Genomic DNA, 17,153 nt, shown 5'->3' on the forward strand with positions numbered 1-17,153 from the left:
AATCATCATTTAGGCTTCTTCCTGGCCAATTAGGAACAGGAAGTGTCCTGTTGCCTCTATAACATATCATTCATAGTAGTAAGAACCCATGAAATTACCCCCAAATGAAAAACTGCAGTATTGTTAATAACTAAAATCTATGTGATTCTCCTATACCTAGTCCTAAGGTAATTAGTGTTCATTATATTTTTGCTTTCCTTTTTAATTTACTACCTCTCTATGTGTTCTTAGAAATTTTGTTTTGATTTTGTTTTGACTTAATAAAAACCATACCATGCTTTGTGATTTTTTTGACTTCTCAAAATTGTTACTTCTATAATTCATCTATTTTGTTAATTGGTGTTATTTATTATGATTATTATATTTTATTCTGTAGCTGTCACAGTTTTTTTAAAAAAAAATCTCTTTCACTGTTGAAGGGCATTTGGACTGTTTTGGATTTTGCTCTGACAAATAGTGATATCTTGAACATTCTAACATATAGACCTAGTACACAAATGGAGTGATTTCTCCAGAGATAAGGTTCAATTAATTATTTTTTCCTCTAACATTTCTACATGTAATACTGGAATTATTCTACTGGAGTTTTCTATATTTCAAAAAAAAATTTTAACAAAAATCTATGAAGAAAGTTTCCAAAATGATTAATGCAATTCCACATCTCATATTGACTAATTTACTTCTAGGGAGCCAGAATTACATTTGGTCCTTTGGACATTTGTATGATACTGTTTCCTCTTTGTACTTCACAACATAACTGAGGTAGAATAATAGATATATAATAATATAATTATACATAGTAACATGTAAATAAGTAGATGTGACAGATAAGGCATGTGACTCGATAAGGCCAACTGACCATAAGATGCTTCAGATAAAGGCTTTCATCTCTCTTGTATAGTACTCTCTGAAGTGCAGCTTCACTGACACCTAGAATGTTTCTTTCTGGAATATGCCATTGTCTATTACCTGGGAAATATGTTACTTATAGCATGGAAAAGCATGGATGTGAACCTGCATATCCTTTCTTACATGTATAAGCAGCTTTCCCTGTACCAAGTTTGATACGCCTAAGGGTACTGCTGAAATCTTTATTACCTCAACTCAAAAGAAGCCTCCAATTTATTCAACTAATATTTATTAAGCATATACCACAGCTAGCATCATAAGCTACTCTTCATTCTTATGCCATAGAAAGACCTTCAGGCTTATTCTCACTTTTCACACAGAAGAGAGTCTAGTTTCAAAGGTGTCAAAAAATACAGTGAAAACTGCTTGAATTCACTTTTTTATCCTAGGTCTTCAGGATGGAGAAGCCTAAACCACCCAAGATCCTGAAGATTACAGAAAGATCAGAGAGCCCCCCAGAAATTAGTTCATACCCAAACATCAAAGTAACTGAGTCAAAATCAAAATTGTTTTCTTTCTTGCATTTATCATGTTTCTGATTGAACACATATTTCTTGAGAAGCAAGATATGCATCCAGGTTTTTCAGAAGATGGCTTTCTATTTAGAAGATCTGTCTTTGTCTTCTGCTTACAGGTATGCAGTAGGATCACTTAAGTCACAGTTTTCAATGTGTATGTGTGACTGTATGCCAGGATGAACTTTCTGCAGGGGCAAAAGAGTTCCCAGTTTTTCTCCCTTCTTGATAGAACCTTTGTACTTAATTGGCTTAATATAGAAAATTTTGACACAGAAACCTAAAAGAAAATAAGTATAGTTATTATCTGGACTTCAATAGCCTTGAGTCAGACATTTTAAACATAAGAACAGAAATGGACAAATGACTTCCAAAAAGAAACACAGTTGAATGAACTTGGGAGGAATAGAAGAAAATGACAATTCTGTAAAAAGACTAAAATTACAATATGCAAAAAGGAGAATAGACTCAAATGAACTCTAATTGAGGTATTGAAGAACAGTAGCAGGAGAACATGAGGTAGTGGGAAATTGACCCCAAACAGTATTATTCCAAGGCATATTCTGATAAAATTATTAGACTTCAAAAATAAAAATGGTTATGGAATAAAAATATAGACTTCTAAATATCAAAAAAAAACTTAACAAAAGAACTACCAAGTAGAGAAATAGTATAATGCAATATTTATAAAACAATATGACAGTGTTGAGATTAAATATATAAGTCATATCTGTAAGTGTGAATGGGCTTGTCTGTTTAATACATTTCCTATTAGCTTGAAAAGTAAAACCAAATTCTATGCTGTGTGAAATAAAACAAGAATAGAAAAAGCTAAAAATAAAGTACTGGACAAAGATTCACTAAGCAAATGGAAGCAACAAGAAAGCAAGAATTATGTTCCTATTACCAGAGAGTAGAATTCAGGCCAAGAAGCACTGAAACAAGACTAGAGAGAATAGTGTAATTTGGTAATGGCCAGGGGTTCATAAGTAAGATACAAACATTCATGTGTTAAGTAACTCAGAAATCGTCTATATGAAGCAAAGACTACAGATATGCAAGGAAAAATAGAAATACACTAATAAAGGCAGACTTGAACATATTACTCTGTTAAGTGCAACTGGGTCAAAGTGGGCCAAGAAGAAAAAAAAAAAAGGCTATATAGAATTTTGTTATTCAATATGGTAGCCACTAGCTACTTGTGGCTATTCAGCATTGGCCATGTAGCTAGTCTGAATTAAGATGGGCTTCAGCATAAAATACACAATGCATTTGGAAGATTTAGTATACAAAATTACTCTCTTTCACTGAAGGGGCTCTGGGACTGAACTGGCTCAAGTCTGGGAACTGGCTGGAGATTGTAACCCACTATTGTGATGATTAAAGTCAGAATTTTGATCATGAGATCTAGATATTTTCTCAAAAAGAGCAAGATTCCAATAGGCTGCCCATCCATTCAGTTCTGGTGTTACCATGATAAATGAGCCAATACCACAAATCTCTGAGGTTCAGATGAATCTGAATTACTGCTTCATCACTGCTGCCTGTTAGGTGACCATGCTGACTACTGTGGCTCTTAAGTGCCACCTCTTCAGAGAACCCAGTTTTATGGCAACTGCTTCTGCTGTCATTTGGGGCCTGCAGAGGACAGCCACCAAACAGCTCCTCAAAGATGTGGTTCCCTCACAACCTTGGTGAGAGAATATCCTCTGATCTCACCTGCAGTAGGAATGCATATGTATATTCATTAAAAGGTACAAGAAAGTTCCTAGCAGTATTTTCTCAATCACCTAGAACTGAAAAATACCCAAATGCCCATCTAAAGAATAGCTGAGAAGCTACAAGTATATGCACATAATGGAATGCCACTCATGAGGAAGAGTGAACGTGGATTTAAACAGAGCATCATCACAAGTATGATGTGGAATGGAAGAAACCCCACAGGAAACAGTGCATTCTGTTTAATTCTATGTTCCCCACACCACCCACCCCTGTACTGGGGATTGAACCCAGAGGCCCTCCACTACTGACCTGCAGCCCAACCCTTTATTATTTTTTATTTTGAAACAGTGTCTTGCTAAGTTATCTATGCTGGCCTTGAACTTGGGATCCTTCTATCTCAACCTCTAGGGTAGCTATTTATACAATCTTCTAAAATAGCAAAACTAGAAGCCAGGGTAGCAATTGTCCTCTCTGGGAGCAGTAACTGAGCAATAGCTAACACAGGGGTTTTGGGGAGACTGGACAAGTTCTGTCTTGATGTAATACAAGTTTGCAACAATTCACGGAACTGTATGTTTGTGTATTTTGCACCTTTTTGCATGTATATTATACTTTGAAAGAATTAAAAAACAAATCCAATGTCTGGAGTACCAGTAGACCTGCTTTACCTAGAACTTATAAAAGCCTCTGGAAATATTTCACATTAAAATCTTTCAGAAATGTCAACTTTTAAAAATACTGGTAAATAAAAGTTTCTATCCATTATGATTAATAGATTTTTTTTAAAGCAAAACTACTTAAGCCACAGAAAGAAACCCCTTCAATGAGCTATAGAGTTTGGTGGAATGTGTGCATAAAGCAGAAGCTTTGGGGGAAGGTACTAGAACACTTTTGAAATGCATCAGCTGTTTTGGTTTGTTATATCCTTTATGTCCTAGGTTTTATAATTTTGAAATAAGTACAAAACTAGTATGTATGAAACCTACATTAAGTAAATAAGCATCGGTAGGGGTCCCAGGTCTGTGCATCACCCTCTTACCTCTTCCAGAGAGCCGAACACCATTATTAATGGCATTTTTGTTTTTGTAAGGTTTCTCCTGGCCCATGATCATTCCAGTGAATGGTGCATACACGGTAGATCCATCAGAACACAGGACATCCACGCCCTGATGAGGTCTCTGATTTCTAGGATATAAAGAAGGTCCAGCAGATTGAGTAGCTGCCCTAGGATACTATTGCCCACGAACATGGTTTCAGCCCACTATTCCCAGTCTAGGGTATCTAAAATTGAAGCTGCCAAAACATGTTGGGATGTTCTAGGATTCCTCACTCTGTTTAGCCAAATTTTAACCTCTCTCCCTGTAGGTCATAATAACCATGATGTAAAGATTAAAGCATTTAAAATAGTACTTGATACATGGTGAGTCTTAAACAAATATTAGCTATTATTATTATATGGCATTTTAGGGAAATGAGACAGTACATGTAAATAAGTTTTATGGCTTGACCTCTTCAAGACCATTTAGAAAAGAGTTGTCTTTTTATGAGAACTTATCATAAAAATATCACATGTTACCCTAGTCTTATTTCTCTCTCAGTGACAAGTCATGGTAAACATCATTTATTGCACGTGGTATTTTAATGCCGTGACTGATGCCTCCTGGGTTTGTTAAACTGCGTGGAGCACAAACACAAAATGATTCCAGATTGTGAGGTTGCTTGAGTCTGTCTCTAGCAAGCCCTCAGTTCGGGCTTGCCACTGTTCTCACTATGCCTGCTCCCTCCAGGCTCCTCTCCTTTCAATAGATCACTGCCAAGCAATTAGATTCACCAGAATTGTTAGAATTATCTGTAAAGTAACATTGATCCAAGTGAAGAACCAAGAAGTTGTTGTGGTATAGGTCCAGTATGTATAAACTTTAGAATTAAGTTAAGATTTTAACTGAATCCTCATTTTGGCAGTCCAGAGGCCATTTTCCCATATTTCCCATATTAGCCCTATCTCAGGTATTTGAGGTTGCTTTGTAATTAGCATCTGAAAAAGTGAGAGTTGCGCTTCAAGTAGGATGGAGATCACAAATACAACTGGACACATGGCTATTACCTCAGACAGTGCCACCTCTTCCCAGGTAGTATGTGTTATTGAACATTCATGAGTTCACAAACAGCACAGCTCAGTTTCTCGTTGTCTGGAATGGATTGAGACACTTTCTTGCCTGCTTGGGATCAGCCTCTAACATTCAAATTCCAGAGCCTGAGTCAGTTATAATGGGCTTGGTGGAAAAGAATCCAAAAGCTTGAATTCAGGCAGAACCTTCACCATCTCCAACTGGATTTGATGAGACTAACACTTTGGTACCTCAGTTCAAGTTCCTTATCTTTAAAATACAATGTTTGATTTTCACCCTTGGGAAGCCAGGTGAGAAAAATCAATGTGTAGAGAGGTTGAGAGGGAAACATTGTGTTTATTCCCTTCTCTTTTTCTTATTTTGTAATCTTTCCCCCATTCAAAACCCTTACTTAAAGCAGAGTTCTTAGAAGTTGCTCCAAAGACCGTCGTGTTACACACACGTCTCTGGGTTTTTAGACTGCCTGAAGGGGGATACTCATGAGCCCTCAAGGAAACATGGGAAAGGACACTAAGAAAAGAGGTGAGTAGCTAGAGACTGGTGGGTATTTTCAAACCCCATACCTTTGAGCAGAGTACTGTCCACAGCCGTGGCTGTCACATGTCCGGATCTCGTTGGAATGCTTGCCTGCACATATGTTAGCCCATGGCCCAGCCAGTGCTGAAAAGGAGAACCACGAAAGCCTTAGATCTCCCCAGACTCCATTTGCCTATGGCCTCCCAGGGATGCTAAGAAGTCTTTTTCACTACACTTTTTGCCTAACTTTCTGTGGTTTCTGGGAGACTCTTTCTTACAGAATTTTGTGTCCTGATTCATATGTAAAACTGACTTTTTCTGTAGCCACAGAATTCTGTTATGTGGCACATAAAGTGTTTATTTATGTATAAGCTTCATCATTATAACTTGTTTCAAATTATTCACTAATAAATGGTGTAAATTGTACTTTTCAAATTTTTTTTGCTAATTACCTGGCATGGGGACCACTATGTTTAAGTAAAAACAAGCAAACAACATAGCTCAAAGAACCAGCTTCAGAAATTCTAAAAGAACTTTGAAATGCTGCTTTATGGTTTGTTCTAATAATCAAATCCAAGCAAATGTTTGAATTAAGGGCAAAACATACTTGAACGAGCCAAGTTTATTCAACACTAAATAAATCTGTCATATTTGTGGACATGGAAGAAGAAGATTCTAGAAATAATCTAAAATGTCAAAGCAATTTCATCTAGAGGGAGGTCAGAAGAGAGGGAGGGGCGGGAATAAAAGCAACTCTATGAAAAGTTATGAGGAAGAAAAACATGGAATTTTCTTTCTCAGTGTACTTTGTGCAAACTTTAAGTGCAACTTGTCTCTTAGTAAGCACTTGATAAATTGCCAATTGAATTAAATTTCCTGATTTTTTAATATTAGCATTCACAGAACTGAGTTAGCAAACTCAGCCTTTCACTTTGAAACTAACAAAAGCAGAAGCAAAAACAAGAACCTGTAAATTTGATGATTGATTTTTCTTTAAAGACATTTTTCTCCACACTAGGAAAAGAAGCTACAGAATATTGTCAGTAAGTGTTTTCTTTAATATACTTTTAAAACATAGACATCAGAAGTCTTCCACCTTGGAGGTAATCAACACCCTGATCCAGATATATAATACCATTACTTCTGCAACTAGTATTTATCCTTCGGAATTGAGACATATAGTAGACAATTATTAATCTGTTCATTTTTCTTTCTTGCTATGAACATTAAGGGTGCATTGCTTTTGTACCAATCCACACCAGTCTTTATATCAGGAATTTTCTAAATCCAGTTCTTAAACTTTTCATTTTCTGTTTTGTCCCAATTAAATCATAGATCAAGTTTGAAAGGCTTTTCTGAAAGTCTTTCCACTCCCACTGTAGTTTTCCTTCATTAAAGAACCAGAACATTGGGCTGGGGTTGTGGCTCAGTAGCAGAGCGCTTGCCTATATAAGGCACTGGGTTTGATCCTCAGCACCACATATAAATAAATAAAATAAAGTTACATCAACAACAAAGAAAGAAAGAAAGAACTAGAACATTAGAGATCATCAACCCCCCAAAAAAACATCTATTTTTCCTATCCCACTTTTAGTAACTAATACATAAGTTTCTTTTGCAATTGTGCTACTAATGATTTTTAAATCTGCCCAGGAAATAAGTTTTTAAAAATTAGCCAAAGTTCTAAAAATTGTACTTTCAACTTACCAGTGGAAATCAAAGCCGCTGAAAGGAGGACCCTTGTGGAAAACATCTGGCTTTTGCTTCCCTTATGTTTCTTCCTCTAATTAGAATTGCCCCCACGCTCTCTTTGAAGAATATTCAAGTTTGAATGAATATTTTCGGCCTCTTTAGTCTTATAATTCTGTCTCTCTGATTTCTTTTAATTTGGTGTGAGACACAGAAAATAGAATGGAACAAACCAACTTCTAATATCCCATGGATAGTGATTTGACATGTAGGACCATATAAAAGCCTTTGATCTGAAGAAGCAGCCAGCTTTATTGGAAATACTGACTAAATATTAACAGGAAATAATAAGACTAGGTGCAGATTGATGGTCTTTGTGGCTGTGGTTGGGAAGAGAATATATATGTGAATAATAGCATATTTACTACTATCTGTAAATCTTTTATTCATTTCTTGAGTAGCACATATTTCAGAAGAGAATTGATCATTAATAATGTATGACCCTTCATAACATATTCTTCCATATATCCCTTAGGGTTTTTTTTTATTAAGATGTCAGTTAGATTTCATCTGTGTAATAGATGGATACAACATGCATAGCATCCATCAGTAGGAGAAAAGATATATGAACTATGGTAGAGTCATATAATGGAGTGTACCAGTTTAAATAAAGACAATCTCTATGTATTAGCACAGTTATATCTCTAAATGTACAACTGAATTAAACAGTTGTTTTAGTAGTATGTATACATATTGTATTCTGACATTTATTCCAATAGCAAAGTTTTAATATTCATGAATATCGCATATACTGTAAATAAACAAAAAAGGAGAGAAATGAAACTGTGGAGAATATACAGAGTATTTAAACTCTAAAATATTTTATTTTTGAAAAAAGATCAGAAGCAAATATGGGAAAATATTAATTTGTTAATTATTGAAGACAGATACATAGATGTTGAGTTCTCTTTGTACTTTTCTGTGCACTTCAGTGTTCTGTATGTTTCAAATATACCTTAGCAGCCCTTTTCAATCCTTATAAGTAGATGAGACCTAGAATCTTCTGTGGAAACATTCTCATTTAAGTAAATATTTTGCTGTAGAAGGTTGGGACTGTGGCCCCAAATCTTCACCCTCTCTGCATCCTCACCCTTGCTGTGTCTCATCAGGGTGAGAGGGGATGTTCTCAACCCTGGATTTTGGGTCAGCAATGTGTCTTTAACCAGTAAAGTGGAACAGAGGTGAGAGCACATTCGTAGGCCTGGGCCCTGATGGCCTTTGTCCTCACACTCACCTTCTTGTGTTCTGCCATTGCTGCGAGGAGCACATTCCCAGCCCAACCTGCTGCCCTGAGAACAAGACCAAAGCCACATGAAGCAGGGCCACCCAGTGAGCCAGCCCAGCACAGCCCATAAAAGTGTGAGCGATAACTATGGTCGTGCGATGCCGCTGAGGCTGGGATGGTGGGCTATGCAACACTAGCCAACAGTGCCAGTTAGAGTGTGCACCACCCAGGACTTCAATCACCCTTCACGGCTTATAATGTGGACAGTGCAGAATATCAACACATTGAATGTCACAGAACTGAGTCACTGTACTGAAAAAAAGCATAAATTATGGGAATAAAATGGTATTCAGAGACAGACACAGATGCACACAGTATGTAGTACAGGATAAAAGTACCACTTCGGACTATTAGGGAGAAGCTAAGTCATCCATAAATATTATTGAGATAAAATCTGGCAAGATGTAAAATCTTGATTCATCCATCAAAGTGAACCAAACGTTTCTCTCTTTTTTTCAAGATAGAAAAGTTGAATTTGTATGTAACAAAAATTAACATATTTAAATATACTTCTCACGCTAATTTACATGAAAAATACCAAGGTCCAAAGATGATGAAATTATCATGATAGAATATTTACAAAATAAAATTGGTTAATAAACACAAAAATAACTTTTCAAGGTCAAAGGAAGTAGAAAAACCAGCAACACAAACTAAGTTTCACATGTCAAATTTAAAGTGTTTTTTAAAAATCAATCACAAGATGGTAACATTGATGGAAGGTGGGTGATAAACATAAAGAATCACAATGTTATATAACTCAGCATTAAAAGAATAAAATTATGGCATTTGCAGGTAAATGGATGGAGTTGGAGAACATCATGCTAAGTGAAATAAGCCAATTTCAAAAAACTAAAGGCTGTTTTCTCTGATAAGTGGATACTGACCCATAATGTGGTGGAGGAAATTTGATTAGGCAAAGGGGAAGGAAGGAAGAGGAGGGGACATGGGGGCAGGAAAGATGGTGGAATGAGATGAACATAATTACCCTAGATACATGTATGACTGCACATGTGTTATGACTCTACATCGTGTGCAACCGGAGAAATGAAAAGTTGTGCTCCATTTGTGTGTAATGAATCGAAATGTATTCTGCTATCATGTATAACTAATTAGAACAAATAAAAATGCAATTTAATTTTAAAAAAGAATTCTTGGTTTATCAACTTTTCTATAAGTGTAAAATTATGAACCGAACACTTCTATGTGTAGACACACAAAGAAGAAGGAGAGGAAGGAGAAGAAGAAGGGGGCAGAGAAAGAGGAGGAGGAGAAAGAAAAGAGGGAGAGAGGGAGGAGTGAAGGGAGGGAGAGAGGAAGGAAAGAAGAAAGGGAGGGAAACCTTATATTAAGAAATTCACAAATTTTGAATGAAAGATTTTTAATGGTCTTGGAATAGGTTAGGCCTTTCAAAGAATGTCCAACCTCCTAGAAGCTATAAAAGAACCATTTGCTAATGTATTGTAGTTAATAAAATTAAAAAACAAAACAAACAAACAAAAAAACTTCTTCAAGGCAAACAGTTTTCTACTCAGAGTCAAAAAAGATAATGGGCGCGGTAGTGCACACCTGTGATCCCAGCAGCTCCAGAGGCTAAGGCAGGAGGATTACAAGTTCAAAGCCAGCCTCAGCATCTTAGTGAGACTTGTCTCTAAATCAAATGCAAAATAGGGCTGAGGATGTGTCCTCAGTGGTTGAGTGCCCCTGAGTTCAATCCCTGGTACCAAAAAAAATAATAATAATAATAATAATAATCTGTGAAAAATACCTCTAACACATATGACATAACCGATGAAGTACTCATCTCCCTTAGATACTGAGAATTCTTAAGAAGTAAAAGAAGTGCTGGACTTGATGGTACATGCCTTTCATGTCTGTCATTCTAGCTACTTGGGAGGCTGAGGCAGGAGAACTGCAAGTTCAAGGCCAACCTCAGCAAATCAGCAAAGCCCTGTCACAAAAAGTAAAAGGGCTCCATGTGAGCTCAGTGGTAGAATGCCTCTGGGTTCAATCTCCAGTACTAAAGCAGAAAAGTCAAAGACATAAGGAAGCTGATAGAAAAATAAGCAAATGATATCAGTAGACTTTCATAGAAGAAGAAATACAACTTACCAAGAAGCATTTGAAAATATGTTCTACTTCACTTATAATGAACAGTCATAAGCCAGAATGAGGCACAGTTTTTCACCTATCAAAGTGACAAAGCAAGCATTTTTGGAAATAGGCAAACTTATTGATAGTATAAGTTGGATAGGCAGCCATGTATCTGGTCAATTGTTTTTCTTATTTCAGTTATATCTCTCTGCTAAGCCATCGGCCAAGAAAGCATTTACTTTTCCTCTCTTAAGGCTAATTGTGTCATTTTGTTTTTAATTTCTCTATAGGTTTTTAAGGAGTAGTTATATTGAGTGTTATGATATAAGTGACACATTCTTATTACAAAAATTACACCAAAATGCAGAAAAATATAAAGCAAATCACCATTACCATTATGTATATGTATATATACCTCACACAAATTTGCAAGAAAAGCAGATAGATAGATAGAGATATAAATATAGATCTATTTCTCTTTAACTTGTCTCTTAGGGTATCAGTATTTTACTAAACGTGTGCTGACTTCAACTAGAGCATAGCACTAAAAGTAAAATGCAGGAAAAAACTAAAGTCTTTTTTTAACAGACTACTAAATAGCAGAAGAGTAAAGTATTGGGCATGTCTGGAGCTTCCATTTGACATATTTACATAAAACCATTTTGGTTTTACTTAACTGTGGGAATAATATGTGAGAGGGTATGGAAATCCCAATCTTTGATCTCTAGGATCTTTGATCTAGCCTTTGTGAAAAGGATGGGGTCAATGTGCTTTGCAAAGGGTTATTGGCCTGGGTGACCTGACCAAACACACCTGGCTCCCTCCCTTTCTCCTCTTCCTGGGGTTCATGGGGAAGAACCTACCTAGAAACAGTAGGCTGTGTTAAGTCCCTGACTTACTAACCAAATGCATTCAGAAACCATAAATAAGGCCAGAACCACTCTACTAAAGTTGCATAATGATGGTTAGAGAGAAAAGATGTTATAATGCACAAGTTTTGGCTAGTGGGAGCCTTAGCTCAGTCATCATCCCTGGTTTAGTATCTTCCATCCCTGATTTGAAAACATGTAAATCATTCGTCTACCTGGCCCACTCTGCATCCTGCTACAAACACAAACCATCAGCTGAGAGAGAGAATGGAAATAATTAAAAATATGAAACATAGGTCATCAACATTCTTGGAGATGAAAGAGAGGATTTGATTACAAAAAAAAATTTTTACATAGGGAATAGACTCATTCCTATGTTTTCTAATATATGGGGTTGTTGACTTATTCTAGAATCTAAAGAAGCTTTTTTTTTTTCAGCAAGCTATTTTCTTTTTTATTGATGGAATGAGTAACAGACACCAGGTTGTGACCCCTGCAGCAGAGTGGGCATTAGGTTTGATTTATTTTAAATTAAGTCATAAGCTACAGAAAGTGGACTGCTTTAGCCCTTTATAAAACATATACTGTGTATGCAGGGCAACTTTGTTCCATGTATAATGCAGACTTTAATTTGGGGAGATGTTGTTAGAGGTTTTCTGGCTAGTGACCCTGAAGGAGAGTTATCTATGTCTGGTTGGCACATATGCAGAACATGAGAATGTGATAAACCCGATCTCTCATGCATGGTGGTATCATCTGTCCAAAATAGACATTAATAATCAAGCATGGAAATCTGTCAAACTAAATGTATACATGTCCCCAGGATCTTGTACAGCACAGAACATTTCTGAAATGTTAATGTGTTGAGGTTCAAATCTACTGGCCATCTCTGATGGAGGTGAATTTACCTAATTCAGAGACCAGCCCTTAGTTTTCTGTGTCCCAGTCTCAGACTCCAGGAGAACAATACATAAAGTTACTAGAGACCAAATAAATGAGCACAGAAATGATAGATAGATGGTAGATAATAGATAGGTAGGTAGGTAGGTAGATCATAGATAGATGATTCTAAGGTAATAGATGATAGGATTAAAATGATTCCTCTATAATGGTGGAATACATGTACATTCTGGTGTTACAAGTCTTAGGAAAGTGTTTTAGTGAATATGGAACGGGAGCAAAAAAAGCAAAGATTTGTAAGAGCTTTTCTAACCAGTTTTGTGGTCCCGTGTCAAATCAATTTCTTTTCCCATGAAGAAATGGCATAGAGAATGTTTCCCCCTGGGTGTCACTAAATGGAACCGTGAATCTCTGGCTCCTTGATTTCTTCTCATGTCCCTGGGCCTGCGCCCTTCAACTGTGAGTGTCTGGAGGTAGGTCACGTAATACACAAAGCCACAGAATAAGCAGGGTCACTCAGGGTGTCTATGTTTCTTTAGAATTTGGGGATGGAGCAAGAAGAAAAGAAAGAACCATTATATATGTTAAATGTGTGTCTTTAAATTGAGATTTAATTCATATACCATAAAATGCATTCTTTTAAAGTACATAGTTCAGTGCTTTTAAATCTATTCATAAAGTCATACAATTTTTACCACTTTCTCATTCCAGAATATTTTCATCATACCAAAATGAAAAATCATACACATTAGTAGTTGCTCCCTCTTCTCTACTTTCCTTGGCCCTTGGCAATTATTAACCTGCCTTTTCTATCCATGGATTCACTTGTTCTGGATATTTCCTATGAATGGAATCATGTCATATAAGTCCTTTAGTGTCTGTCTTCTTTCACTTAACACAGTGTTTTCAAGGCTCACCCATATGGTCCCATGTGTCAGGACTTTATTCCTTTTATTTTTTTTGGTCTGGATAATATTCCATTGAATGAATATGCCTCCCTTTGCTTATCCACCCATCAGCTGATAGACATTGAGTTGCCCACTTTTCTTTGGCTATTATGAATAATGCTGCTATGAACATTCATGTTTTCATATGAACATGTATTTCAGCTGTCTTGGGGATAGACCTAGGAATGGAATTGCTAGGGTGCATGAGACCACTGTGTTGAATGTGTTGAGGAAGTGTCAAACTGTTTTCTAAAGTGGCTGCATCAATCTACACTCTCACCAACACTTGTTATTAGCTGTCTTTTTAATACAGAAATCCTGGTGGGCATGGCATGGTATCTCATTGTGATTTTGATTTTAATTTCTCTAATAATGGATGGTGCTGAGTATCTTTCCAAGTGCTTAGTGACCATTTATTTTGGTCAGTTTTTTTTCCTGCTAAAAGACCTGACAAGAACAATTTTAGAGGAGGAAAAGTTTATTTGGGGGCTCATAGTTTCAGAGGTTCTTAGTCATTGACAGCTGCCTCCATGTCTCAGGGCTCAAGGTAAGGCAGAATATCATGGTGAGAAAGTGTGGTGGAGGGAAGCTGCTCACATGATGATCAGAAAGGAGAGAGAGAGAGAGAGAGAGAGAGAGAGAGAGAGAGAGAGACTCTCCATTTGCCAGATACTAAATATAAATCCCAAAGGTGTGCCTCCAGTGACCAACCTCCTCCAACCACACCGCGCCTACTTCAGTTACCATTCAGTTAAATCCCATCAGGAATTAACCAGTAGTGTTTTTTGAAGCACGGAACTTCTTAATTTTAATAAAATTTAGTCTAATTTCCTTTGATTGCTTGTACTTTACAAGACATATCTAAAATCCATTGTCTAATCCATGGTTTTTTAGTTTTATTGAGGTACAACTGATACAGGAAAAGTTGGACATGTTTAATACATGTATTTTTATGAGTTCTCTCTCTCTCTCTCTCTCTCTCACACACACACACACACACACACCATCACCAGAATCAAGATACTAAATATATCTGTCACTTTCAAAAAGTGTCCTTGTATTATTTTGTGGGTGGAATTTTTGTTTTGCTTTTTGTTTCTTTTGTGGTAAGAACACTTAACATGAGCTCTATGTTAGCATGTTTTAAAGTGCACAATGCCATATTGTTAACTATAGGTACTATGTTGTACAACATAAACTCTAGAACTTTTCCATCTTGCATGACTAAAATTTTATACCCATCCAACAACAATTGCCCTTGTCTAACTCATTCCAGTCCCTGGCAACTACCATTCTGCCCTCCTGAGAGTCTATTTTAAATACCTCATATAAATGGAATCATTATATTTGTCTTTTTGTAACTGATTTATTTTACTTAGCATAATGTCCTCTAGTTCCATCCAAGTTGTTGTAAATAAGATTTCCCTCTAGGGCTGGGGATGTGGCTCAAGTGGTAGCGCACTCGCCTGGCATGCGTGTGGCCCGGGTTCGATCCTCAGCACCACATACAAACAAAGATGTTGTGTCTGCCGAAAACTGAAAAATAAATATTGAAATTCTCTCTCTCTCTCTCTCTCTCTCTTTAAAAAAAAATATTTCCCTCTAAAGGATGAATAATGTTCCAGTATATGCATCTGCCACACTTTATTCATTCATTGATGGATTTTGGATTGTTTCCATACCTTGGCTATTGCCACAATGAACATGGGAATACAGATATTTCTTCAAGATCCAGATTTCAGATTTTTGGATGTATGTCCCAAAGTGGGATGACTAAATAACATGATGGTTACATTTTTATTTTTCTGGGAGCTTCCATACTGTTTTCCATAGTGACCAACCATTCTAAATTCCCACTGATAATGTATAAAGGTTTCAATTTCTACACATTATCTCCAACACTTGTTATCTTTTTAATATTTTGTAATAGCCATCCTAACAGGTATGAGGTGATATTTTATCATTATTTTAATCTGCATTTCTCTGATTATTAGTAATGCTGACCATCTTTTCACACACCTATTTTTTTTTTTTTTTTTTTTAGTGACACCAACTTATATTTGAGCCAATTAGGAATAAGACCAAACTACATTCTTAGGTCTATTTAGTTAATACATGGCACTTCACCAACAACTTTTCTCATATAACCTTTAACAAGAACTCATAAGTAGCATTGATTATCCCCCAAGAGATGAGAGATCGATGGTAATTCAAATGGGCACCTCTGAAAAGATTTGTCAATTTTCTGTCCCGTTCTAGCCAGATTGTTTTGAAAACCTTGGGGAAAGACTGAAATTCTCCACCAATCTGAGACTGTATGCGAGTTTTTACAACATTAACTGGAAAAAACAAGAATCCCAACATGGCACCCAGTAGACCTCCACAGATGAAGTCATTGACCAAATGAGCACTGTGAGTCGTTGCAGTAGGCAGGTGCTCCTTAATGGGACCTCGAAGACCAAAGAAAAGGACATTGCTGGATCCATTACGGAATAGAATGGGCACCAAACCTCGATAATACTCTCCAATTCCATGGCACTTCAGTGCCCTGAAAGCCTGATAAGTGTTTGTGAACTTGTCATGATGCTTGTGGTCTTGAAGCAATGTCTGAACTCTTTCCAATGGAGTGAAAATGGCTTCTGTTGTCCCTGCAAGTACTGCCACCACGCCACCGGTTGCAAACTCTGGGGCACTGACGTGCTTTTGGAGAAGGGAAGACAAATCCTCGTTCAGACCAAACGTAAGTGCCAGGGTGGTGGTTTTCTGCATTAATGGCGGAAGGATTCCATGATACAAGTTTCTAAATCCATCCCTCCTCAACTGAAGCACTGCATCCCGGGTTTTGATTCCATAGAGCTGCTGCCGAAAAAGGATCTTCTGAATGGGAAATGTGATGGCTACATTGTTGAAAGCTGCGCAGCAGCCACACAAGTAATGCTTTATCTCACCAACATTTGTAATGTGAGGTGAGATGTCTTGTTTTGAAGATGTAAGGATTGGTGGTCTCTTTTCATGAGCTTCTGAATCCATCATGTTGCTTAAGGTCTCTCTTCTTTATGAAGGATTTTTTTTAACCTGTGACACCAGATGAGCCTCATGGTGTGAGGGATGCTAGCTTTTTGGCAACTTTCCCAATTTCTTCCATTGTTACTGGTTTATCAGGTTCGTTCTTCTGGAGTCAATGTTGATAACTGGATTCCCATGGCTGCGGGCGCCGGGCCCCACGCCCCACGCCCCGAGCCACCGGCCTGCAGGACCACGGCGAGCGAGCCCGCGAGCCAGCGCCCGCGCAGGCGCAGTCACACACCTATTGACCATTTGTGTGTTTTCTTTGGAGAAATATTCAAATACTTTATAATTAACAGATATTGCTTTTATTATCAGAACATTTCATCACCTTTTTATCTTTGTTATATTTTATAAAAGTTATATATATAAGATATATATATATATATATATATATATATATATATCTCTTTAAGGTGTACATTGTGCTGTCTTGATATACATACACAGGG

At 36.9% G+C, this 17,153-nt stretch overlaps 2 protein-coding genes across 2 annotated transcripts; both read right to left on the reverse strand.

The window, feature by feature from the left end:
• Positions 1 to 1,497: 1,497 nt before the first annotated feature.
• On the reverse strand, positions 1,498 to 8,792 carry Lect2 (leukocyte cell derived chemotaxin 2). The gene is made up of 4 exons (XM_071612795.1): positions 8,732 to 8,792; positions 5,839 to 5,935; positions 4,186 to 4,331; positions 1,498 to 1,704 (listed from the first exon to the last, which is right to left on the reverse strand). Exons 1-4 carry the CDS (start codon positions 8,790 to 8,792, stop codon positions 1,538 to 1,540), a joined length of 471 nt encoding a protein of 156 aa, XP_071468896.1. The 3' UTR covers positions 1,498 to 1,537.
• A 6,977-nt stretch (positions 8,793 to 15,769) lies between these two features.
• Positions 15,770 to 16,867, reverse strand: LOC139705758 (mitochondrial nicotinamide adenine dinucleotide transporter SLC25A51-like). The gene has a single exon (XM_071612188.1). It carries the CDS (start codon positions 16,666 to 16,668, stop codon positions 15,775 to 15,777), a length of 894 nt encoding a protein of 297 aa, XP_071468289.1. The 5' UTR covers positions 16,669 to 16,867; the 3' UTR covers positions 15,770 to 15,774.
• Between the last annotated feature and the right edge of the window lie 286 nt (positions 16,868 to 17,153).

Source organism: Marmota flaviventris, chromosome 5 (genome assembly GCF_047511675.1).
Source record: "Marmota flaviventris isolate mMarFla1 chromosome 5, mMarFla1.hap1, whole genome shotgun sequence".
Lineage (NCBI taxonomy): Eukaryota > Metazoa > Chordata > Mammalia > Rodentia > Sciuridae > Marmota > Marmota flaviventris.

Excerpts from the sequence above, each read along its gene's own strand:
- Lect2 (XM_071612795.1), bottom strand. The coding sequence starts at position 8,792 with ATGGCAGAACACAAGAAGGTGAGTGTGAGGACAAAGGCCATCAGGGCC. Across the intron at positions 5,936-8,731 it reads CAGGGCCCAGGCCTACGAAT|CACTGGCTGGGCCATGGGCT; the intron begins GTGCTCTCACCT and ends TCTCCTTTTCAG. Across the intron at positions 1,705-4,185 it reads TGTTCGGCTCTCTGGAAGAG|GTTTCTGTGTCAAAATTTTC; the intron begins GTAAGAGGGTGA and ends ATTTTCTTTTAG.
- LOC139705758 (XM_071612188.1), bottom strand. The coding sequence starts at position 16,668 with ATGATGGATTCAGAAGCTCATGAAAAGAGACCACCAATCCTTACATCT.